Source organism: Trichomycterus rosablanca, chromosome 5, assembly GCF_030014385.1.
Source record: "Trichomycterus rosablanca isolate fTriRos1 chromosome 5, fTriRos1.hap1, whole genome shotgun sequence".
In the NCBI taxonomy this organism is placed as follows: domain Eukaryota; kingdom Metazoa; phylum Chordata; class Actinopteri; order Siluriformes; family Trichomycteridae; genus Trichomycterus; species Trichomycterus rosablanca.
The window spans coordinates 49700890-49728842 of NC_085992.1; the positions used below are offsets into that span (position 1 = coordinate 49700890).

General features: G+C 42.6%; 1 protein-coding gene across 5 annotated transcripts; it reads right to left on the reverse strand.

Annotated features, from left to right (window-relative positions):
- Positions 1–1936: 1936 nt before the first annotated feature.
- si:ch73-109d9.1 (zinc finger protein 394) lies at positions 1937–27912 on the reverse strand. Of its 5 annotated transcripts, XM_062996268.1 has the most exons (8): positions 27347–27912; positions 26858–26968; positions 22403–22750; positions 15313–15776; positions 4610–4687; positions 4077–4166; positions 3430–3534; positions 1937–2196 (listed from the first exon to the last, which is right to left on the reverse strand). In XM_062996268.1, exons 3-8 carry the CDS (start codon positions 22677–22679, stop codon positions 2122–2124), a joined length of 1089 nt encoding a protein of 362 aa, XP_062852338.1. In that variant the 5' UTR covers positions 22680–22750; positions 26858–26968; positions 27347–27912; the 3' UTR covers positions 1937–2121. The 5 variants fall into 5 exon arrangements, with proteins under 5 accessions (XP_062852338.1, XP_062852339.1, XP_062852335.1 ...); XM_062996269.1 differs by lacking the exons at positions 1937–2196; positions 3430–3534 and having other exon boundaries at positions 3594–4166; XM_062996265.1 differs by lacking the exons at positions 1937–2196; positions 3430–3534; positions 4077–4166; positions 4610–4687 and having other exon boundaries at positions 13649–15776.
- Between the last annotated feature and the right edge of the window lie 41 nt (positions 27913–27953).

Genomic DNA, 27953 nt, shown 5'->3' on the forward strand with positions numbered 1-27953 from the left:
TCATACCAGCACAACACACACTAACACACCACCACCATGTCAGTGTCACGGCAGTGCTGAGAATCATCCACCACCTAAATAATACCTGTTCTGTGGTGGTCCTGTGGGGGTCCTGACCATTGAAGAACAGCATGAAAGCGAGACCATGTGCAGAACAAGATCCGTATCCATCCACTGCTTGATAAATATATTGTGGAGGGAAAGATGTCCTCAAACCCACGTCCAGCATCGTCTGATGTAATAACGCATCAGGTCTCTTCTTTAAACAGCAGGACGGTGGTGTTTGCTTGAGGTAAGTCAGCATATGTACACAGTAGTGGGTTCAAAATGTGCCAGGGAATGACCCTAGATTCCACCACAAGATAACAGTACATACTACATACATCATACGTCCTCCTACTGTCCATCCAAAACAATCTGGAGGACCGAACACGATCACATTCGTACCGAAAAGAAAGAAAAGCTGCATATGTAACTCATTCCACTTTTTTTCTCAGCACTCCAAGAATGTTCAGAAAGTCCAAACTTCAGCTGTTGTTTTGCAGCGGCGTAATAAACTGAACACACAGCCGAGCGTTTCGACAGCCAGGTTTAATCATACAGTCCCGGCTCTGATTCTGAGAAGTAATAATAATAACGTAGTGCTTTCATGGTGGCACGGTGAGGGATTCATATTTTACTTTCCATTTTCCAGCTGAAAAAATGCTTTAGTGAATAAAAAGAACAGCAGCGGAGATGGATGATACATTTATTCAATTATAATGAAATAATCGTACTTACTGTACCAGTCAGGCTACAAACAGCTACACTGAAAGACAGATCTTCTGTATTTTTAGCTCCGTCCCACCAGGATTCACTTATTTTTTGTGATTGTTGTAGAATAAAATGCTTCACTTTTCCCCCTTAAAGCTTTTTACACCCACATTTGCTCCTTTATTCTTTATTAGAGTGAGCAATGTACTGTGAATGGAAGAAGAAACAGAACTCTGGGTGTTGAGGAACTCCAGAGTCCCAATCTCAAGGTTTCCCAGCAGAACGTTGCTCATCCTCTGCCGACTTGCCTTTTTCCCGTAGTGCATCCTGGTGCCATGTGTTCCCCAGGTAAGCGACGCACACGCACCAGTTCCGATGCTCACGTGTCCATTGTTGGCGTGATGGACAGGGGTCAGCATGGGCACCTTGACTGGTCTGCGGCTATGCAGCCCCATACGCAACAAACTGTGCTGCTCCGTGTATTCTGACACCTTTCTATCAGAACCAGCATGAACTTCTTCAGCAGTTTGAGCTGCAGTAGCTCGTCTGTTGGATCGGACACCCTGTCGCCGGTTTACCACTGACCAGGAACACCCCACAAGAGCTGCAGGTTTGGAGATGCTCTGACCCAGTCGTCTAGCCATCACAATTTGGCCCTCGTCAAACTCGCTCAGATCCTCACGCTCGTCCATTTTTCTAACATCAACTTTGAGGATAAAATGTTCACCTGCTGCCTAATATATCCCCCCCACTAACAGGTGCCGTGATGAAGAGATAATCAGTGTTATTCACTTCACCAGTCAGTGGTCATAATGTTATGCCTTGTCGGTGTAAAACAGCACATCGTTTTGATCCCAATTTGCATAAACTGCATAAATCGCTCGGATTAATTCCCAGTTTCTATGTTATTCTCACTACATATCATGAAGTATTAATTAAGTTCGTGTCTGTATTTTAGGATGACCTTCAAAAGCATTGTTGTTTTTTTTCTCCAGCACTAATATGTGGTTATACAGGCTGGTATTTGAGTCAATATTGTAAACAAAAAGCTTAATCCACACTTTGTTCTTCTTCTTTTTTTTTGAAACAGTAACTTTCTCTGCACCAAAACTCAGTTCTGCACCACTGCATCATCACCAGCTTTAAAAAGAAAAACTAAACACACATGGATTTGAATGTTTTTAATAGGTATTTTACATAAACATGTAAAAAGAGACAATAATTTCTTTGACTGACTAAAGAAAACTGGCCTCGACTTTACTACGTTGCTGTTTAACAATAAATAAATCTAATAAATTATTCAAAACTATTAAAAAACAATAAATACATCACAGCTGTAGACTCCAGCAGTTTCCTCTCTAGTACATGTTAAATGTTTTCTCTGTGCAGATGTAGAAAGTATCTGTGTCCCATCTGTAAAGCATTTATGTCCAGAGACGCATCCTGTCAACAAAAAGACATACATCTTCATTCTTATTTTATTACTACTATTAGATAGACAGAGAGACAGAGATATATAAAAACAGACCGATAAATATAAAAGCAGACAGACAGATAGACAGACAGATATATAGATACAGACAGACATATATATATATATCTACAGAGAGAGAGAGAGAGAGAGAGAGAGAGAGAGATAGATAGATAGATAGATAGATAGATAGATAGATAGATAGATAGATAGATAGATAGATAGACAAAACAAGCAGACAGATAGACAGAGAGACATACAGACAGACAAAGACAGACAGACAGACAAACAGACAGACAGATATAAAGACAGTCAGATAGACAGAGACAGAAAGACATATATATATACTGGTGCTGGTCATAAAATTAGAATATCATGAAAAAGTTGATTTATTTCAGTAATTCCATTCAAAAAGTGAAACTTGTATATTATATTCATTCATTACACACAGACTGATATATTTCAAATGTTTATTTCTTTTAATGTTGATGATTATAACTGACAACTAATGAAAACCCCAAATTCAGTATCTCAGAAAATTAGAATATTACTTAAGACCAACTGAAAAGTATGAAGATGAAAAGTATGAGCATGTACAGAACTCAATACTTAGTTGGGGCTCCTTTTGCCTGAATTACTGCAGCAATGCTTGTGTCTAAACAGAAAGACAGATAGACAGACAGATAGATATAAAGACAGACAGATAGAGACAGAGAGACATATAGATAGATAGATACATAGATAAATAGACATATATTTAAAAACAGACAGATAGATAGACAGAGAGATATACAGAAAGATAGATAAACAGTTAGATAGACAGATAGATGATAGATAGGCAGACAGACAGACAGTAAAATAGACAGATAGAGAGGTAGACAGACAGATGGTGGGTACATATGGAGATGTAATTGGTATACAGTGTAAGGTATAAATGATAGTGATTCACAGTGCAAAGAGATGCAGATGTTCACACACACACAAACACACACACACACACACACACACACAATTATATACACACGTGCCACAATCCTGATACATTCAGTCTTCAGTTACCCCCCCCCCCCAAAAAAAAACAAAAACAAAAACAAAAAACAAAGAAACATAAAAGCTCTGGGGACGAAGGAGTTTCTGTAGATTAGTGTACAGTCCAGCATGAAAGAGCTTTCAGGAACACACTCTAATACTAAACTGTACGTTACCTTGGCCCTTCGTCTCAGGTAATCTCTGCGATTGTGCAGCATCTTCGTACACCGAACGATCACCTCTGCTTCCCTCCCAGATAAATACGGTAAAGCAGAAATGATCTACAAGCACAGACGAAGCGTTTATATTGGGGGGGGGGGGGGGGGGGGGGGGGGGGGCATCAAAATCAGCATCAGAAACCTCTACCGTGGTACATGTCATTTTATATTACAGTTATTACAGTCAATTATACGAGGGTTCTTCAAACAGTTTCAGCACTTTTAAAACTCTATTTATTAAGAATTTTAAAAACAACTTTTCTACATCGTCACCTTCCGATGCATTTTTCCAGCGTCGTACCGACCTTTTAATGCCGTCAGCAAAAAACATTTTTGGTTGAGTCTGTAGCCACTGATGCGCTGCTGCTTTCACATCATCACATGAAAATCTTCGTCCCCTTAAAGCTTCTCTGAGCGTCCGAACAGGTGGAAATCAGATGGAGCTAAATCTGGTCTATAAGAATCTCTCAGACACGACCGGTTACGACTCCTCCCACCCTCACCGCTTATAACCAACAGATAAAAGTGAGGAAACTTATTGAAGATCCCTCCCTGTTTTCAGACAGACCCATGGTGTAAGTAAAGGACTGCATTTCTGATTAAACCTTTGCTGTAATCGGGCCCCATTCGATGTTCCTGCTGTAGGAGGCCCTCTGCCAAACCTGAAACTGCATCAGGATCTCTCTCGCCACCACCTGCTCACAGAAACGAACAAAAAAAGAAGTCTAGATTTAATTTTATTGAGATCTGAATTAATCTGATTGAGGAGAATGAGGCCAACCCACGCCCCCTCCGACACATGGGCAGCAGCCGTATGCAGTGTAGTGCAGTGCAGCTTAGCGTTGTGTACGGAGAGACACACCCTGAGAGCGCTCTTTTTTAATATCTGTGCAGGCGCCATTAATCAGCCAGCAGAGGTCGTAATTGCACCAGTCATGGGAGAGAGATCCGGCTCAGTCCCACCCATATCTGAACTGGTCAACAGGCCAATCGTTGTTCACGTGGCCGCTCAGCCTTAGCCGGCAGGCAGAGCCGAGACTCAATACGATGTATTCGAGATCCAGCTCCGGTTCCAGCGTGTGTTTTTATCGCTGCACCACCTGAGCGGCGATTATATATTTTTAATATATGGACTTACACTGAACGTTCTCTGTCTGCTGGTGGAACACGTCGTGGTCGGGTCTCCCGGAGGGTTTTCCGGACTCCTCTGGGGCGGCTACAACACAGACACAACACAGAATCAGTTCCTGAACTTCATCTGTTCTGATAACAGTTACTTTAGAAATGTTAAAGCATTAGTTATTTAATTATGATTATTGATCAGGAAGAAGAAACACACAGAAGACTTGAACAGAATAAAATATGTGTTTTATTTATGACAGCATTACATTACAAGTTTTGGAGTCACAAAAGCTATTATTGAAGACAAACAGGCAAATCAATCTGATTAAGAACAGTTACGTATACACTGATCAGCGATAACATCCTTGTTTCTACACTCACTGTCCATTTAATCAGCTCCACTTACCATATAGGAGCACTTTGTAGTTCTACAATTACTGACTGTAGTCCATCTGTTTATCTGCATGCTTTTATTAACCTGCTTTCACCCTGTTCTTCAGTGGTCAGGACCCCCACAGGACCACCAATTTACTCAGATTTACACCAGTTTACTCAGACTGGAGCACAAAACTGCTGCGACTGCTGAGAAAACGACTCGAAACGTCTCAAACCCGTCTCATCGCTCGATCGCTCATCTATTGCTGCTGTTTGAGTCGGTCTACTTCTAGACCTTCTAGATCAGTGGACACAGGACGCTGCCCACGTGGCGCTGTTGGCTGGATATTTTTGGTTGGTGGACGATTCTCAGTCCAGCAGTGACAGTGAGGTGTTTAAAAACTCCAGCAGTGCTGCTGTGTCTGCACCACACACGTCAAGGCCCCAACCCACAAGGAACAACAAACCACCACTGTTATGTTTTGGCTGTTGGAAGTTCCCACAGGTCTGAGTCACGCATCTGTAACCTGTTTAGTCCAACCAGAATCCAGAACGCTGTTTATTTATCCCGGATCTGGGTTCAGTCACTTCTCACATATTCCACAGCAGGTCTGTGTTCTTCTGAGCAGTTACGTCCAGTTACTTCATCAAACCAACACTTCAGTCTCGATTCATACAGCCAGAAGTAAGTATGTAGAAACCGCTTCTTATTATTGAGCTCATGTGTTTCAACCACATCTATTAATTACAGTTCAATTAATATGCTTTCAACTTAGTGGTAACAGTTTGGAGAAAGCCCTTCCGTGTTTCAGCGAGACAGGAGTTTTGGTCTGTCAAGTCCTGGATTCTATAAAGTTAGTTTGACACAATGTCTATTGTAAAAAGCACTACACAAATAAATTTAACTTGATTTGACAATGTAACCCTGCACACAGAGCAAAGTCCATTTAGACGTCGTTTTATGGGTTTGGAAGAATTGCAAGCCAGCTCTTTGTCGTTTATTATAATCGAACATACACACCATTCCAGTAAGAAGAAACGGCTCCATGTTCTCGCTTATGGCTTTGGAATGGGATGCCCAACAAGCTCATGGTCGGGTGTCTATATACTTTTGGCCAGATAGTGGCCGAACAGATTCTCTAAAACAACAACAGGCCTTTAACGTACAATAACAACAGACAAACTTGCTAATAATAACAGGAAATACACAAGTGTGTTGCCAAATAGCTGAACATAAAACATGAATAAATATTGCTAGTTATCATTTTGTGCAAGCATTCAGAAACAGCTCAAGACTTCAGATATTATTGAGACGTAAAACTATTCAGACCGGCAGCGATTCTTTGCTTCGTATGCAACTCGCTGTGAAATTAAAACTTTAATGTTTGTGTTTAGTGATTTAACGTTTTTCATTCATGCAGCGTTCAAGTGCCTCACGTTTACTGGTGAATCTGCACTATGAGGGATCCTAGCAATCCTACAGCAATTCAGTTAGCAATCGCTTAGTCAAAATGTCCAAGATGTGGAAGAGTAAAGCAGCTAAAACACGACTCGGGGTAACTTTAACGACTTCTGCTGGCTGATTGATGGTGTCCGCACAATGTCGAGGGATAATGCATTGATCAGGGTGTGGCTCTCCGTACAAAACGCTGATCTGCATATGAACTCGCCTTGTGCAGGTGCTCGGCTACTGCACACAAAGGGGCATGAGTCGGTCTCGCTCTCCTCAATCAGGGCGGGGGTCAGCATCAGTGGAGAGGAAGGGGAGAAAATGCATAAACAAAAATAGCTGAACATAAAACGTTAATAAATATTGCTAGTGGTTATTTTTTGCAAGCATTCAGAACCAGCACTAACGTTCAGACCGGCAGCGATTCTTCGCTTCTTGTCGGCAGAATCGCTGATCGCTCATCGTTAAGGTCCTACCTAATTCAAGGCCATAAAATTTGCATCACGGACCGTAAGACATTTCCTGTGCGATATACAATTCAAACTTTAATGTTTGTGTTTAGTGATTTAACGTTTTTCATTCATGCAGCGTTCAAGTGTCTCACGTTTACTGGTGAATCTGCACTATGAGGCGTCCTAGCAATCCTACAGCAATTCAGTTAGTAATTGCTTAGTCCAAATTGTCGAAGTGTAATGCAGTTAAAAACACAACTTGGGTAACTGAGTTTGGAAAACTAACAAGCAATTCTGTGGATGCAAAAAGGGGGGGTCAAAACACGGACGAGAATTTTTTTTATTTGAGACAGAACATGAAGCCTCGCACCGTCGCTGGATGTTCTAGGTTTACATTCACTTATTAAAGTAGCTGTGCTGTGTGTTGTAGCTTCTATTTATTCTATCATTTAATGTATGAGTGTAATTCAGTGACTGCCGTGAAATGTGGCTCTTGGTTCGAACTCGTTGGTTCGAAACTCAGCTCTGCCATCAGGCTGGGCTGGGCGCCTACATAAACAACGATTGGCTGTCGTTCAGACAGGGTGGGAGTGGAAGGGAGATTCCTCATAACTGATGCAATTACGACCTCTGCTGGCTGATGATGGTGCCTGCACAATGTCAAGAGATAATGTGTTGATCAGGGTGTGGCTCTCTGTACACAAGGCTGATCTGCATATGAATTAGCCTCGGTCTCGCTCTCCTCAATCAGGGCGGGGGTCAGCATCAGTAGAGAGGAAGGGGAAAAAATGAATAAACAAATACATACTGTATATATACAGTGTATCACAAAAGTGAGTACACCCCTCACATTTCTGCAAATATTTCATTATATCTTTTCATGGGACAACACTATAGAAATGAAACTTGGATATAACTTAGAGTAGTCAGTGTACAGCTTGTATAACAGTGTAGATTTACTGTCTTCTGAAAATAACTCAACACACAGCCATTAATGTCTAAATAGCTGGCAACATAAGTAAGTACACCCCACAGTGAACATGTCCAAATTGTGCCCAAATGTGTCGTTGTCCCTCCCTGGTGTCATGTGTCAAGGTCCCAGGTGTAAATGGGGAGCAGGGCTGTTAAATTTGGTGTTTTGGGTACAATTCTCTCATACTGGCCACTGGATATTCAACATTGCACCTCATGGCAAAGAACTCTCTGAGGATGTGAGAAATAGAATTGTTGCTCTCCACAAAGATGGCCTGGGCTTTAAAAAGATTGCTAACACCCTGAAACTGAGCTACAGCATGGTGGCCAAGGTCATACAGCGGTTTTCCAGGACAGGTTCCACTCGGAACAGGCTTCGCCAGGGTCGACCAAAGAAGTTGAGTCCACGTGTTCGGTGTCATATCCAGAGGTTGGCTTTAAAAAATAGACACATGAGTGCTGCCAGCATTGCTGCAGAGGTTGAAGACGTGGGAGGTCAGCCTGTCAGTGCTCAGACCATACGCCGCACACTGCATCAACTCAGTCTGCATGGTCGTCATCCCAGAAGGAAGCTGACGCACAAGAAAGCCAGCAAACAGTTTGCTGAAAACAAGCAGTCCAAGAACATGGATTACTGGAATGCCCTGTGGTCTGACGAGACCAAGATAAACTTGTTTGGTTCAGATAGTGTCCAGCATGTGTGGCGGCGCCCTGGTGAGAAGTACCAAGACAACTGTATCTTGCCTACAGTCAAGCATGGTGGTGGTAGCATCATGGTCTTGGGCTGCATGAGTGTTGCTGGCACTGGGGATCTGCAGTTCATTGAGGGAAACATGAATTCCAACATGTACTGTGACATTCTGAAACAGAGCATGATCCCCTCCCTTCGAAAACTGGGCCTCATGGCAGTTTTACAACATGATAACGACCCCAAAAACAACCTCCAAGATGACAACTGCCTTGCTGAGGAAGCTGAAGGTAAAGGTGATGGACTAAACCCAATTGAGCACCTGTGGCGCATCCTCAAGTGGAAGGTGGAGGAGTTCAAGGTGTCTAACATCCACCAGCTCCGTGATGTCATCATGGAGGAGTGGAAGAGGATTCCAGTAGCAACCTGTGCAGCTCTGGTGAATTCCATGCCCAGGAGGGTTAAGGCAGTGCTGGATAATAATGGTGGTCACACAAAATATTGACACTTTGGGCACAATTTGGACATGTTCACTGTGGGGTGTACTCACTTATGTTGCCAGCCATTTAGACATTAATGGCTGTGTGTTGAGTTATTTTCAGAAGACTGTAAATCTACACTGCTATACAAGTTGTACACTGACTACTCTAAGTTATATCCAAGTTTCATGTCTATAGTGTTGTCCCATGAAAAGATATAATCAAATATTTGCAGAAATGTGAGGGGTGTACTCACTTTTGTGATACACTGTATATAAAATATGAAGCACATTTTCCTGTGAACTTAGGAAGAGCCTAGTCATCGTCCTGTGTTTACAACGGAAGTGTCATTATCGCATCTGATCGTTTGGTTGTCGTGGTTTTACTGAAGCTGAGCAAAAACAGGATATTCCGTGGTGGTACAGAGTACTTTACTGGCAAGCAAAAAGTATTTGATCACAAATCAGATTCCTTTTCACAAAGTTTTTACCACTAAAAATAAAAATCCTGGAGGTAAATCGCTCGTCTATAGGTTTCATCCCTGTGTAGCCCATCACTGTCTGTGCAGTCAATAAGAAAACTATGGCTGTTCTTTGCAATTGCTGCCGTCTGTTTACGACAGTGAGTTTCTCCTCCATCTCTAGTTGTAACGATTATCTAGGAACCAAAAACAGAGCCCTGAAAACTGTGTACCGCACTGCTTAATGCCCAATTCCTTTTGATAATCATCACATCGCATAAATACAGTTAAACTTTGCTCAACTTTTCTGCTAATGCCGAGTTCACACTACACGTTTTTTGCCCTGATTTTCACTCGGCGACTGGTCGGCGCTAGATTTACCGGCTCGGGAGCAACACAGCGTTCGCTCGGCTCTCAATCGGTGTGTGTGAACTACTCAACAACTCGATCCGAGCGCTCGGCGACCGAAGCAAGACTTCTAGCATGTCAGATATCTGAATCCGAGTCGGCCGACTGGCAGTGAGCGCTTTGTCGACCAGCCAATTAGAACGCAAGATACAGGGTGAGGAGAAACGCGGGGGAGGAGTGTAATACGTGGTACAGGGGCGTAATATAGTTTATATCAGAATACATCAGCACACACACACAAGTTTTATACAGTATTTCTGACCTGATCATTCTTTACAAAATGCTGGTGGCGTTGCATTGCAAAAAATTTATTAACCTCCAACTCACTACAGAACAATCCATGCTGCTCACTCAGATTCATTTATTTTTCCTCCTTGATTTTACGCTGCACATCAGCACACAAACTTTGATCTCTCGCTACTTGTTGACGTGCATTTTTGGACGTGATATCATTAAACTCCTCGTCACTTCTCATGTTTGTTTTCGTGACAGAACGTAGTTTGGGAGAGCAGAGAAGCTCGCCTGTGATTCCAGTTGGTGATAGATCGCCGATCAGTCGTGTTGTGTGAAATACACACCGACTAGAAAGACTCCCGATTACAAGAGATCCAGTCGTGTAGTGTGAACTGTACAGCGACCCGGCCACTTGGAAAGTCATGTAGTGTGAACTTGGTATTAGTAAACGTGTCATCAGAAACTGTCAGCGCTAAGTAAAAACTAACGACAGCCGGTCGTTTTGTCGTGTCGCATCACTGCCGGCCTGAACGTAGGGTAAGTGTTTAATAACTGCTTAATAATCTGTCATTTTTATAAACGTCTTTGGATTAGACACAAGTGAACACATGAATATTTGACAAACAAACAAGGTGCTCTTTCATTAGCTTTCATTATTTCAGTACGCAGGGGTGGGCAGGACAGTATCAATATTACAATATTACAACATCTACCAAAAGACTTCGGTCAAATCTGATTGAATCCATTCATTCTGACGATAGACGAAGACTCGGGTGTTCACATGTTCACTCTACTCAACGATCTGATAAATATCTGCGTCGACATGCACGTTACAAATAATCCCATCCAAAATGATGCTCACATGTAGAGTACCGCTTAGTGTACACGAGTCCAGTCAGAGTAAGAAGAGCAGCAGGACGTGACCTGAGTTTTCGTTTAGTGTTTTTTTTTTTTTTTATTGCTTTAAAATGATGCCGTTTTACTACGTTCCCACCGTCGACCCCGATACCTCTGGATGAATGTGCACAGTGAAGACTGATAAGAAAGAGTCGCTGAATTTGCACACGTGTAGAACGTATTTAAACTTTCCGGTCAGAAGTGTAATGTGATGTACTGTAGGTGTTTACATGGTGATTATTCTTCTATTTAACGGATTATCACCCACCTCGTTCAATTAAACAGAAGTTGTATTCGAAATGTACTCTATCAGACTCGTTCTATTCCGATTAAAGTGTAAACGTGGACGTGTTCTATTCCCATCGAGCTATTAGTGGAATTATTGACGGATTTGCATGTTGCATGTAAACACACGGCTACACAAATGAAGGGTTTCGTGGAAAAACACGGGTGACTACGGAAAGAATAAGAAATGAAAAACTGAGCATAACAAAACAAAAATCAACTTAAGAAATGCACTGGCCCAAGTCTGGACCAAAACATGAATCATTGAGTTAATGTACAGGACTGATAAGTGGTCAGATGGTGGACGTAACAGACCAGGACTCATATGTATGAAGATGTACATGTATACAAATAATACTGAGTAACTGCATTTTCTCCCCTCTTTCTCCCTTTTAGCGCATCCAATCGCATCATGCTTCCTGCCGATTCCCGTTCTAATTGAGGAGAACGAAGCTAACCCACGCCCCCTCCGACACGTGGGCAGCAGCCGTATGCATCTTATCACCTGCACTTTGACGAGTGCAGTGCAGCTCAGCGTTGTGTACGGAGAGACACACCCTGATCTTTTCCCGTCTCTGTGCAGACACCATCAATCAGCCAGCAGAGGTCGTAATTGCACCAGTCATGACAGAGAGACCCCATCCGGCTTAATCCCGCCCATATCTGAACAACAGGCCAATCGTTGTTCATGTGACCTTTCAGCCTTAGCCGGCAGACAGAGCTGAGATTCGATACGATGTATTCGAGATCCCAGCTCTGGTTCCAGCGTGTGTTTTTACCGCTGCGCCACCTAAGCGGCTGATGTCCACATACTTTAGGGAGAGAAATGGTTTGAAATAATTCTCATCATTTTATATTAATTCATGCAATAAATGCACATAATGTCATTAAATGTTACACTATTAAAATATCTAATATTTTTATATAATTTTCAAATTATAATTATATGGTTTTTAAATTTACATTTTTATGAACTGCTTTATGCTGATCAGGGTTACAGCAGGATTAGTTTTACCAGAAAACACTGAGCGAAAGGCAGGAATACCCAAGACAGGGCGCCAATCCATGCCAGGCTTTGGCCAACCTTCCCTCTTCAGAAGCGTAATAGACCGCTGTCGCCCAAACGCCTTTTAAAACGATTACAGGCCTTTTAACAATTAATTAATTAAGTTTAATTAATTGGGTTTGAAACTCTTCTAAGTAAAAACAGACATGGGCAGATAGACACACATCCCTCGTTTTTATTTTTGACAGGTAAGCACCTGATAAACACATATGGATAAAAGACAAAAGAAATACAACTATGCAAAGGTTTGGCCACCCTGATGGAATTCCATGCCATGCCTTGTTGTGTTTTTTGTTGTTGTTTTACACTGATCAGGCATAACATTATGACCACCTTCCTAATATTGTGTTGGTCCCCCTTTTGCTGCCAAAACAGCCCTGACCCGTCGAGGCACGGAGTCTGACACCTTTCTTTCAGAACCAGCATTAACATCTTCAGCAGTTTGAGCTACAGTAGCTCGTCTGTTGGATCGGACCACACGGACCAGCCTTCCCTCCCCACGTGCGTCAGTGGACCACTTTTGATAGATCCTGACCACTGCAGACCGGGACACACCCCACAAGAGCTGCAGTTTTGGAGATGCTCTGACCCAGTCGTCTAGTCATCACAATTTGGTCAGATCCTCACGCTCGCCCATTTTTCCTGCTTCTAACATCAACTTTGAGGATAAAATGTTCACTTGCTGCCTAATATATCCCCCCCACTAACAGGTACCATGATGAAGAGATAATCAGTGTTATTCACTTCACCTCTCAGTGCTCATAATGTTATGACTGGTCTGTATTTTAAGTAAAAATTCATTCATACAATCTCTACAGGGAACTACAACTGCATTTTATGGCCACTGTAACAACAATGATTTGAGAACCAGATTTTTGTTAAAGCAGAACTTTCAGGTCGTGGCCGTCTAAACTAAGATGCTCCCAAATAATTTCGACTTTATACTTGAAATCGAACATTTGAACAGTGGAGCTAATACGCAGTCATGGGGAACAAAGCTGAATATGAGATTTTATTTGTTTTTAGTGCACGGTTTCTATATTTTAACATAATATTTGTGCAAACAAAGATATTAAACCGCTTGCACATGTCAGCTTCTAGGTTTTACAGTTAAATCTGTTACCGCTCAACATCAAACAAACAAAAAATATATATAGATAAATAAATAGCTAGATTTATATAATGAAAAACTTAAATATAAATAGAATCTGACCAGGGGTGTTTCAACTTTTTCTGTATGTATTATGGACTGTATGTATTAATGTAACACAGCACAATACACAGTGAAGCAAAATGAATGAAGAACTTTATAATAATGTAAAGATTCTCATTTTTAACAGAACAAAACTAAAAATGCCTTTCTCCTGTGTGATTGTTAGGACCCCATATTTTTCTCCAATAAGTGATATGTCGTGTGGGAACCCAACACTGACCCAGCAGGTGATAAGAAGTGGCCACGGATTGGAAACGTGTCTGAGGGGGTGTGTGGTGATCCGGCTCTCCTTGATCAGATCGAGGGTTCTCGAGCGGCTGCAGATTCACAATCGGGAATCGGAAATTCCTTCTTCTGGTTCCTCAGCCTTTGTCCCGTTTCTCGGTTGCGGGGTCGGCATTCCCGGCTTCTTCCCGTTAGGGGTCGCCGGCGGGATTTGGCACAGTTTTTACGCCGGACGCCCTTCCTGACACGACCCTCCCTATTCATCCGGGCTTGGGACCGGCACTTCGATACACTGGTCTGTGCATCTAGCGGCCGGGTACCTATAGGACAATTCGGCCTGGTGGCATGTTTTTGGACTGTGGGAGGAAACCGGAGCACCCGGAGGAAACCCACGGGGACACGGGGAGAACATGCAAACGCCACACAGAAAGTACCCGGACTGCCCCACCTGGGGATCGAACCCTAGACCTTCTTGCTGTGAGACGACAGTGCTACCCACCGTGCTGCCTTTATTATCTGTTTAGGATCTTTTTATCTTTTAATCCTTTCCTAAATAATTCAGCTACTAACTAACAAGTGAAGCCAGTGGAACACAATAACCTCGATATTCTGTATACATGAGCCTGCTAGTATCTCTTCAGCCCAAATTCACAGAGAAAGAAGGGTAGGTTATGCTCTTTAGGACTTCTGGTCATGTATGGCTATGGTGGCTATGGCACTGACTGACCGTGATACGTTTTATGTTATATTGCCCACCCCCGACACAAAATGCAACTTAATGAAAGCTAAGTAATTTGATCTAATTTAATGATTAGGATGAACGTAGAATCTGGATATTGCAACTGGTGGAGAGGAACGATTGAGATCGTGCACGCCGGACCGCGTTCAGTCCGTTTCCATCCCGTGCGCTCTGAGCAGATGACCCTTGAGCTGCTTGGTGCACACGAAGCTCTTGCCGCAGTGACCGCAGGGCGTGCTCTTCCCCGCCCGGGTGTGCCTCCTCAGGTGGACCCGGAGGTGGGTGGAGCGCTTGAACCTCATGCCGCACTGGGTGCAGTTGAAGAGCTTCTCGTGCGTGTGGATGTTCAGGTGCTGCTTGAAGTTGCTGAAGCGGGTGAAGGCTTTACCGCAGGTCGGGCAGACGTGCGGGCGCTCTTTGGAATGCTGCCGGCGGTGGTGCTCCGTCAGCCCGTGGTCGTCGGCGAAGGTCTCGTCGCACTGCGCGCACCGGAGGCGTCTGGCGGCGAGGTGAAGCGCGTACGCCCTCGGGTGAGCCGGCGGATTATCGGAATGGAAATGATGCGGACGCGGGAAAAGCTTCTCGCCCGGACAGAGGTCAAAGGAGCGTCCGTTTTCATACCGGTCAGGCACGGTAGCCAAAGAAAGGTGAACCAGATCCGACTGACCGGGCTCGACCTTGCAGATGATGCTTTGCGATATCTGTGCGCTACAGGACGTTAAATGCGAGGACGGATCGGACACGTCGAGATCGGACAGATTGGGAAAATGATCTACCTGTGTCTCATCGTGATCCCAGGACCCCGAACGATTCGGATCGGCCTCCGCGGGACCCTCATCGTCTCTGAAGTCCCACACCGGGAGCATCTCCTGCTCTTCCTTGATCTCCACCGATTCTGGATTAGGATCGGGCTCCTGCTCCGGTTTCACAGTGCCACGCCCAGGAGAAGATGCCAGCTCAGTGACCTTCACGTCCTCCAGTCTGAAGGACTGAAGCAGGTCTGTTTTTTTACTTGGTGGACTGACTCTCGGCTCTTGGATTCTCATGATGGCTACGTTAGGCAGGACGTTGTTGTTGTTCTTGCCGTTTTCATGCACGTCCACCGCGTGCCGATTGTGCGTGTCTGTGGGGCTGTACGAGTCCTCGTCTGTAGCTTCTGTAGATCTCCAGACCTCGTTGAACGGAGCTCTTTTCTCTGACTGTTCCCTCAGACTTAGCCTGAAGCATAAAGCATCTTCACCTGCAGTGGAACACACAGAGAAGTTTGATTAACGACATTAATGCGTTTTTTTCCTGTTTCAGCTGCTGAAGAAACATGAAACCATAAACTTATACTAAACTGTATTTACTGTATTAAACGATTAACTGATTAAACTGAAGTGCAAAACTTTAGAGATTGTGCAATAATACTGTTCTTTGTACATGTGCAATACCACTACACTTTTTTTTAATATATATTCTTTTCTTTTTTTATGCATTTTATCCCCATTTTCCTCTTGATTTAGCGACTCAATTTTGTCTTCCGCTGCTGAGAGATACCAGATTGCATCTGAGGAGAGCACGTCACTGTACACGCCTCTTCCGACAAGTGCACAGCCCTCCTCTTCTCGCCCCTGCTTTTTATTTGAGTGATTAATGAACAGATTTTGCCTAGTGTCTGTAGGCTTTGTCTAGTTTTTCGTTTCTCTGGAGCCGCCGCGTTTATCCAAAAACAGGGGAACGTTAATGTGTTGAGTCGGGGGAAAGAAGACGGGAGAGTTTTAGATTTGTTTTATGTGAGAGCGACACCCAGAGTTCATACAGTTCACGCAGTTATTTTTAGAAAAACTGTTTAATAGCGGCACAAATTTTATTACTAAAATACCTGATGAGCCATTTCAAATATGGTAATTACTAATACTAACCCTACAGTATTAGTAATGGATTACCTTAAGCTTTTATGCACTCAATTTTTGTGCCGTTTTCCCTCCTCTCCCCTTCCTTTGTCCTGTTTATTTAATTCCTGTCTGTTTATGAGGAGTTTCCTTATAATGATTGATGCCAAGTACAGTCAGGGTCAGGTTATGTGGGCATGCGGCGAGATATTTGGGGTAAATAGGGACACATTTACACCCACATGTACTGTAGTTCTCTAGTTTGCAACCTGTCCTAAGATGTTCAGCTGCCTCGTGGTCCATGTTTTGGATAAAGCAAGTGATTTCATGGGTGGGAAATGAAAACAAATCCCCAACTCCCTATCAATAGGCCACCATTAATCAAAGGTTATCAGTGTGAGTTTTAAAGTGCATTTTGTTTATTTATATATTTTAATTAGCTGCCTGATAAGGATCTTGGTGGGTCTGAAGTCCACCCTGAGAAAACTGGACACAAAACAAAGCTGAGGAGGAATTTATAATTCACCGCCACCACTGTGCCAGCGTGATTTTGGGATTGACGTGCCATGACTGCACAACAGCAGGTCTGTGGTTAGAGAATCTGATTGTATAATCTGGCATAGAGTTCAAATGATATCGCACAGTGCGTTATATAAAGCCGGACAAGAGAAATCACATGTTTGTTTGTTTGTCTTTATTGCCATTCCAGCTCAATTAGGCTATGTACATGGCATTAGAGGTGGGTTCGAAACCAAGTTTAAGTGAAAGTTGATGTACTATATGTGGCTTTTAATCTTTAGGTCATTCAAAGAATTCAGGATTTTGCGTTCGAAGAGGTCTTTCATATTTGTGTCTCTGTAAAATATTTTTCTGGTATCTTCGATGGCTTGGCATTCTGTCAGGATATGTTTTATTGACAATTGTGATCCACAGTACTGGCAGTTTGGCGCATCTTCCCCCAAGAGAAGGCGTCTGTGTGTCAGGGCTGAATGTCCTATACGGCATCTCGTTAACACCGTTTGGTCGTGTCTTTTTACTGGATACTGGGTAGAGGTCCTGTCCAGTCGTGGCTTGATTTCGTACAGTTTGTTGGCTGCGTTACGATTACATTCCTCCTGCCATGTGCTTTTACAAAGTAATCGGACTGTGTAGAGGGCATCGGTGGGTGGGACATAGCACCAGGTGATCTGTTTTTCTGCAGCTTTCTTTGCCAGGTCGTCTGCTTTTACGTTGCCTGTGATATTGCAGTGGCTGGGGATCTAGGGCTGAAACGATTCCTCGAGTAACTCGAGTAAATCGATTACTAAAAATCATCGATTCAAATTTTTTGCATCGAGGAATCGTTTAATCCGCACAACCATATACAGCTCACGGTGTTTTACACGGACGACTTTCACTTTTGCGCAGCGTGTTTAACGCTGTGTGCAGGTGACGTGAAGAATCTGAGGGCTGCGTCCCAAATATCTTAAACATAAACAGAACTTAACAGGACTTGATCCGGGTTCTTTTTGCGGACAGTTTAATGAACACTACGTATTTGGACACGTTCGCCGCTCCTGCGAACTGAACGTACCAGTTTAGGACGCAGCCGAGATTTGATAGCGCGGACTGCAAAATATAGAGAGAAAATAGCGAACAGGAGGAGACTGGACAGAGAAAACCACAGAAAGTTTGAGATCATTTTAAGCTGATAAAACTAAAACTCAGTAGAACATCCACACCATCAGAGCGTCGTGTTTACTTTACTCATGTTTACTGACTTTACTTCCTTTCAACCACCACAGGCTTTTATGAAGATTTAGGCAAACACACACACACACACACACACACACACACACACACACACCAGATCTACCTCATCTAGAGACACAATCCTGACACAATTTTTATCCTACAAACACCACAAAACCTCCCAACAAAATATTAAAGCTTTATGTTCTGCGTGAGCTGTAGCTGAAACTTTGAGTTTTGAAAGTTGCACAAATTACAGGCTTATGTTCATGTATTTTGGTTTATTATTATTTATGACTTGATGACCTGATGTTTCAGGTTGCCTGTTTACATTTTAAAAGTAATTTTTTTTATTTTTTTTTTATTTTTTTTTGCATTTAAAAAATGTTAAACTGTCCTGTATGCAAGGAATACAAATGTACAGTTTGGTTTAAGAAACATGTCTTATTTAATCTAATAAGTATTTGATTTTGCTCTTTATTAAAGCAAAAGTATTTCTTATCCGATTACTCGATTAATCGCTGGAATAATCGATAGAATACTCGATTACAAAAATAATCGATAGTTGCAGCCCTATGGGGATCCAACAATAAGTGACAGATTCCGCGTTCTCTAAGGTCTTTCTCTGTAGCTAAGAGCTCTAAGATAACTGGGTGATCCGTTTGGAGGGATAGCAGCGCTTGTAAGCAAGATTTGGAGTCTGAACATATTAAGAACAACTTGTGCGGGCTTATCTGAATGTAATTCACGGCCAGGAGAATGGCGTGGGCTTCTGCTGTGAAGATAGAGCTGTGTTGGGGGAGAAATCACATGTAATGGGTGAGCAGTGATAACTCGGTGGTAAAAATACTGAACTGGTATTTAGAGAGTTGCAGAGCAAGGCGCCTAATCCACAACTGCTTAAACTGTATTCAGTCAAAACTGTAAGTCACTTTGGATAAAAGCGTCTGCTGAATGCCACATCGACAAATGTCCATGTGCTTGATTATTCAACCGCAAGTCTCAGAACTTGGTGCAACATTTCTGTAAGTGCTAACGAGCTTCTGACGCCTCTCTTGTGGAATCTTCACCCGTTCTTCTCGTGCAAAAGCTTCCAGCTCATCGAGGGTTGATGGATTTCTTGCTGCGACTCTTTAAATCCCACCAACGTTTACGGGATATTAATCTGGAGACTGAGAGGATCCACTCCAGGATATTCCAGAACTGATTCCTTAACCAAGGTTTGGTAGATTTGGAAGTGTGTTTGGGATCACTGTCTTGCTGGAAAGTTCAGCTATCACCAAGGTTCACCAAACACCTTGGCATTTCTGTCAATCCATGATTGTCAGTTCCTCCAGAAGAAAAACATCCCCACATCATCACTGACCCACCTCCATGCTTGACTGTTGGAATAATATAAGCCGGGCGGCACGGCGGCTTGGTGGGTAGCACTGTCGCCTCACAGCAAGAAGATCCTGGGTTCGATCCCCAGGCGGGGTGGTCCGGGTCCTTTCTGTGTGGAGTTTGCATGTTCTCCCCGTGTCTGCGTGGGTTTCCTCCGGGAGCTCCGGTTTCCTCCCACAGTCCAAAGACATGCAGTCAGGTTAATTGGAGACACTGAATTGCCCTATAGGTGAACGGGTGTGTACGTGTGTCTGCCCTGAGATGGACTGGCGTCCCGTCCAGGGTGTTACTGTGTGCCTTGCGCCCATTGAAAAGCTTGGATAGGCACCAGCACCCCAACCGGGCCCTAATTGGATAAGTGGATAAGAGAATGAATGAATGGTAATAAGCCTCGCCATTCTTGTGCCAGACAAACTGCTGATCCATTTAGCCAAACATTTCCAGTTTGGATTCGTCACGCCATAGAAGTGTGTCCCAGAGCTCTACAAACCTATACTCATTTTTTCTGGTGTAATCCAGTCAGCCCGTCCTGCGTTTCTTGGTCAGGAGTCAAACCATAAAGTCCTCGGTTGTTAAATGATCTTCTCATGGTCGTCACTGACACATTTGTCCCAGCCTTTATCAGGTCGTCCTGTAAGTCTTTTGCAGTCACAGGCATATCTTTGTTTTCCTGATAAAATGTTGTTCTTTCTTTTTCTGCTGCGCCATAATCTTGAAACATCCCGACTGTACTCCCAATGGTGTCTCTAGGGATGTTCAAGGTCTTAAAAATCATCTTATCTGATCTCATCTCTCAGATTTTGTGAGCAGCTCCTTAGTTTTTCATCATGGACGAACTCACCTTGAACACTATTCCCTGCGTGGTGTCAATATAACGCATCACAAGGGCATCAAATTAAGTTTGTTTTTTTGTTTATTAAGATTTTAACGTCATGTTTTACACTTTGGTTGCAATCAGTTCACAAGATTATATCGAACACAGTCATGGACAATTTAGTATCTCCAAGTCACCTCACTTGCACGTCTTTGGACTGTGGGAGGAAACCGGAGCTCCCGGAGGAAACCCATACAGACACGGGGAGAACATGCAAACTACACGGAAAGGACCCGGACCGCCCCACCTGGGGCTCAAACCCAGGACCTTCTTGCCGTTAGGCGACAGTGCTACCCACCGAGTCACCGCGCCGCCCCAGAGTTGTCATTGAGTTTCAAATGGTTCAATCATGTTGTAACTCAACTTAAGGTCATACAGACTAGCAGTAGGTTTTGAGATCGGCATTATTATGTAGTGGCTAAATATTGTGACATGGCAGTATCTCCAAAATACTACAGCATACTACTATTATCGAGCTACTACTAAATACTACTAAATCGATCTCTGCAGACACATTTAGAGCTGACAATTCGTATTTTCTTTTCATTAGTAGTTTGTATTATACAACCCAAAATCTGAAAGAGTTGGGACGTAATGGAAAAAGCAAATAATAAAAGAACGCAGAGTTTCTTACATTGACTTTGACTTTTATTTGATGTCAGACAGGATGAACCTGAGATATTTCATGTTTTATCTGCTCAACTTCATTTCATTTATTGATAAACATCCATTCCTGCATTTCAGGCCTGCAACACGTTCCAAAAACAGTTGGGACGGTAAAGCATTTACCACTTTGTAATGTCGCCGTTCCTTTTCACCACTTAAAAGAGGTTTTGGCACCGAGGAGACCAAGTGATTTAGTGTTTCAGCTTTTATTTTGTCTCGTTCTTCCTGCAAACACGTCTTAAGATGTGCAGCAGTACGGGGGGTCGTCGTTGTTTCATTTTTCCTTTCAATGTTCTCTATTGGGGACAGATCAGGACTGCAGGCAGGCAGGCCAGTCAAGTACCCGTACCCTTTTCTTCTGCAGCCACGCCCTCACCCATGTGGTTATATCAGCTAGTGTTGAGTGGAGGTTCTTGATGCGGCGCCGTCTGAGGGATGGAAGATCACGAGCGTTCAGATTAAGCTCGCACCCTCGACCTTTACACACTGAAGTTCCTCCTGATTCCTTGAATGGTTTAATGATATTCTGCACTGTAGAGGGAGAACATGCAAATCCCTTCCGATCTTTCTTTGAGGTTCATTGTTTTTAAACATTTCAATCATTTTCTCACACATTTGTGGACAAACTGGATCCTCTGATCATCTTTACTCATCAGAGACTCTCAGTCTTTCCTGGATGCTGCTTTTGTACCAAACCATGATCACAATCACCTGTTTAAAATCACATCATCATTTCGTTTTTTCCACCTCATTACTCGCTCTAAATTGCTCTTGTCCCAACTTTTTTTGTAATGTGTTGCAGGCCTGAAATGCAGGAATGGATGTTTCACTAGAAATCCGGCTGCTACATTCGGATGTATACCATTTGCTGCACAACAACGTGGTGCATCAGTACAGTGCTTTTCATTCGCGTAGCGTCCAAGTGTCTCATGTTTTCTGGTTAATCTGCACTATGAGGCGTCCTAGCAATCCTACGGCAATTCAGTTAGCAATCGCTTAGTCAAAATGTCCAAGATGTGGAAGAGTAAAGCAGCTAAAAACACGACTCGGGGGAATTTTCGCCTTTGAGACAGAACATGAAGCTTCGCACCATCTCTGGATGTTCTAGGTTTACATTCAACTATTCAGGCAGCTGCGCTGTGTATCGTAGCTTCTGTTTATTCTATCATTTAATTTAAGTGTAATTTAAGGACTGTAGTGAAATGTGGCTCTTTTCTTTAAAAATCTGTAAAGCAATGCAGAAAAGTAAATCTGCACCTCCTTTGATCATATTTTTGACCGTATCTGTATCAGATCTCTCCACAGCTATAATATAGTTATAGTTATATAATATATAACCTGTAAGCGCGTCCGCCGGCCTCTCCGCAGCCCTCTCGCCGCCCCCCGCGGCTCTACCACAGTCTGCGCACCGTCCTCTCCGTTCCCTCTCCTTCAGCTTCCTCTCAGAAAACTGCAGCCTGCGCAGGAGCAGCTCCAGCTCCTGTTTACCTCGAGCCACCTCCTCCATGAAGCTGTCCTCCACCAGCCTGCTGATCTCCATCATGGCCGACTTGAGGATCGTCTCCATGATGACGGACAGCTGGGACTGAAAGGCGACGACCAGGGCGTCCGGCATTCTCCTCTCTGTTCTGAGCTACAGATTTAGTAAAAACCTCAGATGGAGACGTCGTGTTTAACTCCTGAGAGCTGTAAACACCAGAGGACAGTTTGGTTAGTTTGGATGAAGGAAGGAAACATTAATCACTAATATAATCACTGATGGACTGAGTGATTCATGTATGATTTTATTTTATACAGTAAAAATGAGAATATGGTCAAATAACGTGTTTGTTTAGAATGTAGCCAATATTCCAAACTCAGGGACTGTAGAAAATCATCATAACCTATCAAAATCCCTGCCTTTGGTCAAATTATACCATAAAATTAATAAGGTATTACTTTTTTCAAAATTTATTGACTAGAGATGTACCGATCGGGGTTTTTGACGCCGATTTCGATCTCCGATTTCTTTTTGCGAGATTTTTTTACTTCTAAAACTAAAGCAATTCATTTCTCACCCACGTGAGACATATCTCATTAGTCTAACTGACCACACACACACACACGCACGTTAGATGTGATACAGTTCAGTCTGAAAAAACCTTAAAAATAGGACGAACAGTGAAGATAAACCGGTGACAGAAGCATTGACGCGTGTGTGTGTCTTTAAGAGAGACGCTCTGTTCACAGTATCGATATAAGTGATTCATGAGTCGATTCATTTTAAGCGAAGCGTAAGTTTCTCTTCTCGGTTATCTCTCCGTGTTTACTGTTATTAATTAATGTCGTGGTTTTCAATAAACACCAGCTACTACAGAACATTCTGTGTGACTCTCTTACATTAAAAAGCTTCATTAAACTGCTATTAGCACAGATCTGTAACCGAGTCAGACTCGTTCCGTCTCTGGAGCTAAAAGTTTTCTGTCAGTCAGAGCAGATGATCCTGAACTATGTATGATGCACAACGTTCATGATGTTATTTTAGGTCATGAAGAGCTTTCACCATGGTTTCTGTACGATGGTTGATGAATGGTGATGTGATGGTTGGTGCTTTGTAGCTCAAAGTCTGGATCGATCCACTGAGCTGTTAAGCTTAACGTGGTGTTTATATATCACACCATCGGATCGGCTACATTTGGGAAATATCGCCCATCGCCGATAGCATATTTTGATTAAAAATCGGCCGATATCGATTTATAGCCGATCGATCGTTCCATCTCTAGTATTGACACATTATAACCCCCATCATCAAACTAACAAAGTAATAAGTCTTAACCGCTTATCCAGTCAGGGTCACGGGGGCTGCTGGAGCCTATCCCAGCTTTTCAATGGGCGCAAGGCACACAGTAACACCCTGGACAGGATGCCAGTCCATCGCAGTGCAGACACACACACACACACATTCACCTGTGGGGCAATTCAGTGTCTCCAGTTAACCTGACTGCATGTTTTTGGACTGTAGGAGGAAACTGGAGCACCCGGAGGAAACCCACACACACACGGAGAGAACATGCAAACTTCACCCGCTTGGGGATTGAACCCAGGACCTTCTTGCTGTGAGGTGACAGTGCTTACCCACTTAGCCACCGTGCCGCCCGCATCAAATGTAGTAGTTTTAATCACTTCTACTTAAGTCACAAAATGCGAGTCCGAGTCTTTAGGCTAGATCTGCGACACTGAACGATGCTGCGAAAAACTGCAATAGGGTCGCGATTCAACGGACAGTGACACACAAACCAGACGAATTCCTGTAGACTTAGTTTCCTGACTACATTACGATATATTGTATTGTAAAAGTGTGTTTTAATTATGTGTTAATGTTAGAGATGGGACGATCGATCGACTTTAAATCGATATCGGCCGATTTTCAATCAAAATATGCTATCGACGATCGGACGATATTTCCCAAATGTAGCCGATCCGATCACTTGATATATAAAGATCACGTTAAGTTAACAGCTCAGTGGATCGATCCAGACTTTGAGCTACAAAACACGAACCATCACATCACCATTCATCAACCATCGTACAGAAACCATCGTGAAAGCTCTTAAAATAACATCATTAACGTTGTGCATCATACATACGATGCAATTTTGCTGATTGTAATATTTACTTTAAAAAGATAATTCAACCCGGTCACATCTGAGTCGATTCTATCAGCACGTTATATAAACTCCTGGTTCACTTTGGTAAATCGTGAGCGGTTCTTACTTGTGATGTAGATGAGAACAGAAAACGTTACAGAGCCAATCAGAGGCAAAAGTTTATTCATGACCAAATTCATTAGTTCAGGATCATCTGCTGAACTTTTAGGGTAATCAGAACTTTTAGCTCCACAGACGGAACGAGTCTGACTCGGTGATCACTCTGTGGTAATAGCGGTTTAATTAAGCTTTTTAATGAAGCTTTTTAATGTAAGAAAGTCACACAAAATGTTCTGTAGTAGCTGGTGTTTATTTAAAACCACAGCATTTATTAATAACAGTAAAAACGGAGAGAGAAACTTACGCGTCACATTCGACTCCTGAATCAGAATCATTTAAAGCGACACTGTGAACAAAGCGTTTTTTTAAAGAAACACACACACGCTGTTGCTTTCGGTTTATCTTCACTGTGAGGCTCTTTTTAAGTTTTTTTCAGACTAAACTGGATAACATTAAACCTGTGTGTGTGTGTGTGGTCAGTTAGACTAATAAGATATGTCTCCTGTGGGTGAAAAAAATAATTGTTTGGTTACTTTATTATTTACTGCTGATTTTGCGCTAAAAATTGCATGTCAACCCCCCCCCACCGTTTCCAACCAAAATATAAAAGTGCGGAAACATTTTGAAGATCCCTCGTACAATTTTTACTTGAAGTTTGTGGGTGTACTGTACACTTTTTTTCCACGTAAAGTTTGATAGTGTGCTGTTTATTTGTCTCTAGTCTACGCTTATACACTATATTACCAAAAGTATTCGCTCGTCTGCCTTCACACGCATATGAGCTTGAGTGACTCCCATTCTTAATCCATAGGGTTTAATATGATGTTGTTCCACCCTTTGCAGCTATAACAGCTCAACTCTTCTGGGAAGGCTTTCCACAAGGTTTAGGAGTGTGTTTATGGGAATTTTTGACCGTTCTTTGTGAGGTCAGACACTGATGTTGGACGAGAAGGCCTGGCATCCCAAAGGTGTTCTATCGACCAGTCAAGTTCTTCCACACCAAACTGGCTCATCCACGTCTTTATGGAGCTTGTGCTTTGTGCACTGGTGCGCAGTCATGTTGGAACAGGAAGGGACCATCCCCAAACTGTTCCCACAAAGTTGGGAGCATGAAATTGTCCAGAATCTCTTGGTGTGCTGAAGCATTAAGAGTTCCTTTCACTGGAACTAAGGGGCCGAGCCCAACTCCTGAAACCCCCCCCCCACACCATAATCCTTCCTCCACCACACTGGTTGGTTTGATACACCTGTGGCCATGGAAGTGATTGGAACACCCGAATTCAATCATTTGGATGGGTGAGTGAATACTTTTGGCAACATTGTGTACATAGCGTACATAGTATACATTTTTCTATATTGTTTTATTTGATCTAAAGTATGTGGACACCTGCACATAAAGAAATTCCTTAATGATGAATAAATAATTCTGAAACAGAGGGATGAATATGCGTAACATAAACCACATTATCATCATACATTCGTTAATCACTGATTTTAGTAACACATTACTTAGGTTGTGCAGACTGGGGTCATTAATACAGCCTGGACAGGTCGCTCTGTGTAAGCTAGTGTCCAGCTAGTGTAAAACTGTAATGTTGAGCCATTTCCAAGGACTGAAAAAAATTATTTCTTTCTTGTTATGCAATTTCCTGTACCATGTTTATTTATTATCTTTAGTGTGTGATTTAGACCCGAGTGCCCTATTCTTAGGCGTGTTATTACGGTTTCCCCCCTCCGGCTCCTGCCTGTCCTTCTACCTGAGTCTATTTTTTTTGTATTCTGTATAAACGTCTTCCTGTTTCACTTCTATCCCAATATTCCTGCCAGGCTGTTTTGCCATATTTTTTAATGTATATCTTTGCCTCTGGAATCTGCAACTCAGTGTGTTTGTGTTTTAAAGTTTGTTTTGCTATTTTATCCACCTGTTCATTCCCCTCTAACCCAACATGAGCAGGAACCCAAAGAAAACTCACTGACATACATTTCATATCTATTTAATGTAACAGGATATACATTTGATTTAAAATATCTGTTCTTAGTGATCTACCTGACTCAATGCTACTAAGTGCTGAGTGGCAAATGACGTGCTGAGTTTGGGAAGGTGAGGAAACTGGAGTATCCGGAGGAAAGCCAGGGAGAACATGCAAAACCCCTCAATCTGTAAATAGAAGCGAGGAACAAACCCAGATCTACATGACCCATCAGTATATATCATATTACACATGCTGTACAGTATAAGATATAATCAGTTTTAAATAATAACACATTATATGAATGGTGACATATATAATATTTGATATAAATAGGTTATTGTGATGTAGAATGTGTAAGAAAGTGTGTTTATTGGTTAAAGCTGAAGCTCAATACAATGTAAATATGTGCAAACCTACTGCTAATACCACCATGCTAACAGTTAGCATGTTAGCTTTAGCTCTTTAGCTCTTCTCTTTCCCCGGTCCACGAGCTATTTAGATTAATATTGATACCACCGTTTTACTAACACAATAAACGAGGTTTCACGAAGTAAAATAATTACCTTATTTATACATGAATTAGTTTCCCGAACGTGTAAAGATGACAGATTCAGCACAGGCAGCAGTGAGCAGGATTAGCTGTATTTATATGCCGTCAATATTAGTCTTCTACTGACACCTACCGATGTGGAGGGTGTAAATCTCACCATGTTTTATTTATTTATTTTTTTATTTTTTTATTTATTTTTTTATTTATTTATTTATTTATTTATTTATTTATTTTTTTATTTATTAGGGTTTTAACATCATGTTTTACTCACTTTAGTTACATTCATGACAGAACAGGTAGTTACTGGTTATATTTTGTACTGTTGGAGGAAACCGGAGCTCCCGGAGGAAACCCACACAGACACGGGGAGAACATGCAAACTCCACACAGAAAGGACCCGGACCGCCCCACCTGGGGATCGAACCCAGGACCTTCTCGCTGTGAGGCGACAGTGCTACCCACCTTCAGATTACTAGTCCAGTATCTTAACCTCACTGAGCGACCATCCCAGCTAACAAAATTACGCTCTGAGAACATTCCCCAAACGTTCCATTTTGGTTGTGGGAACGTTGTATTGGAATGTTCCCTCAAAGTTATTTTGTTATATCTGTGCCGCTGTT

What these genes read in the sequence shown, in the direction of transcription:
- si:ch73-109d9.1 (XM_062996266.1), bottom strand. Translation starts at nt 22,679, where the DNA reads ATGCCGGACGCCCTGGTCGTCGCCTTTCAGTCCCAGCTGTCCGTCATC. An exon ending in GCCGGCGGACGCGCTTACAG is followed by an intron (nt 15,777 to 22,402) that starts GTTATATATTAT and finishes GTTCCACTGCAG; the next exon opens with GTGAAGATGCTTTATGCTTC.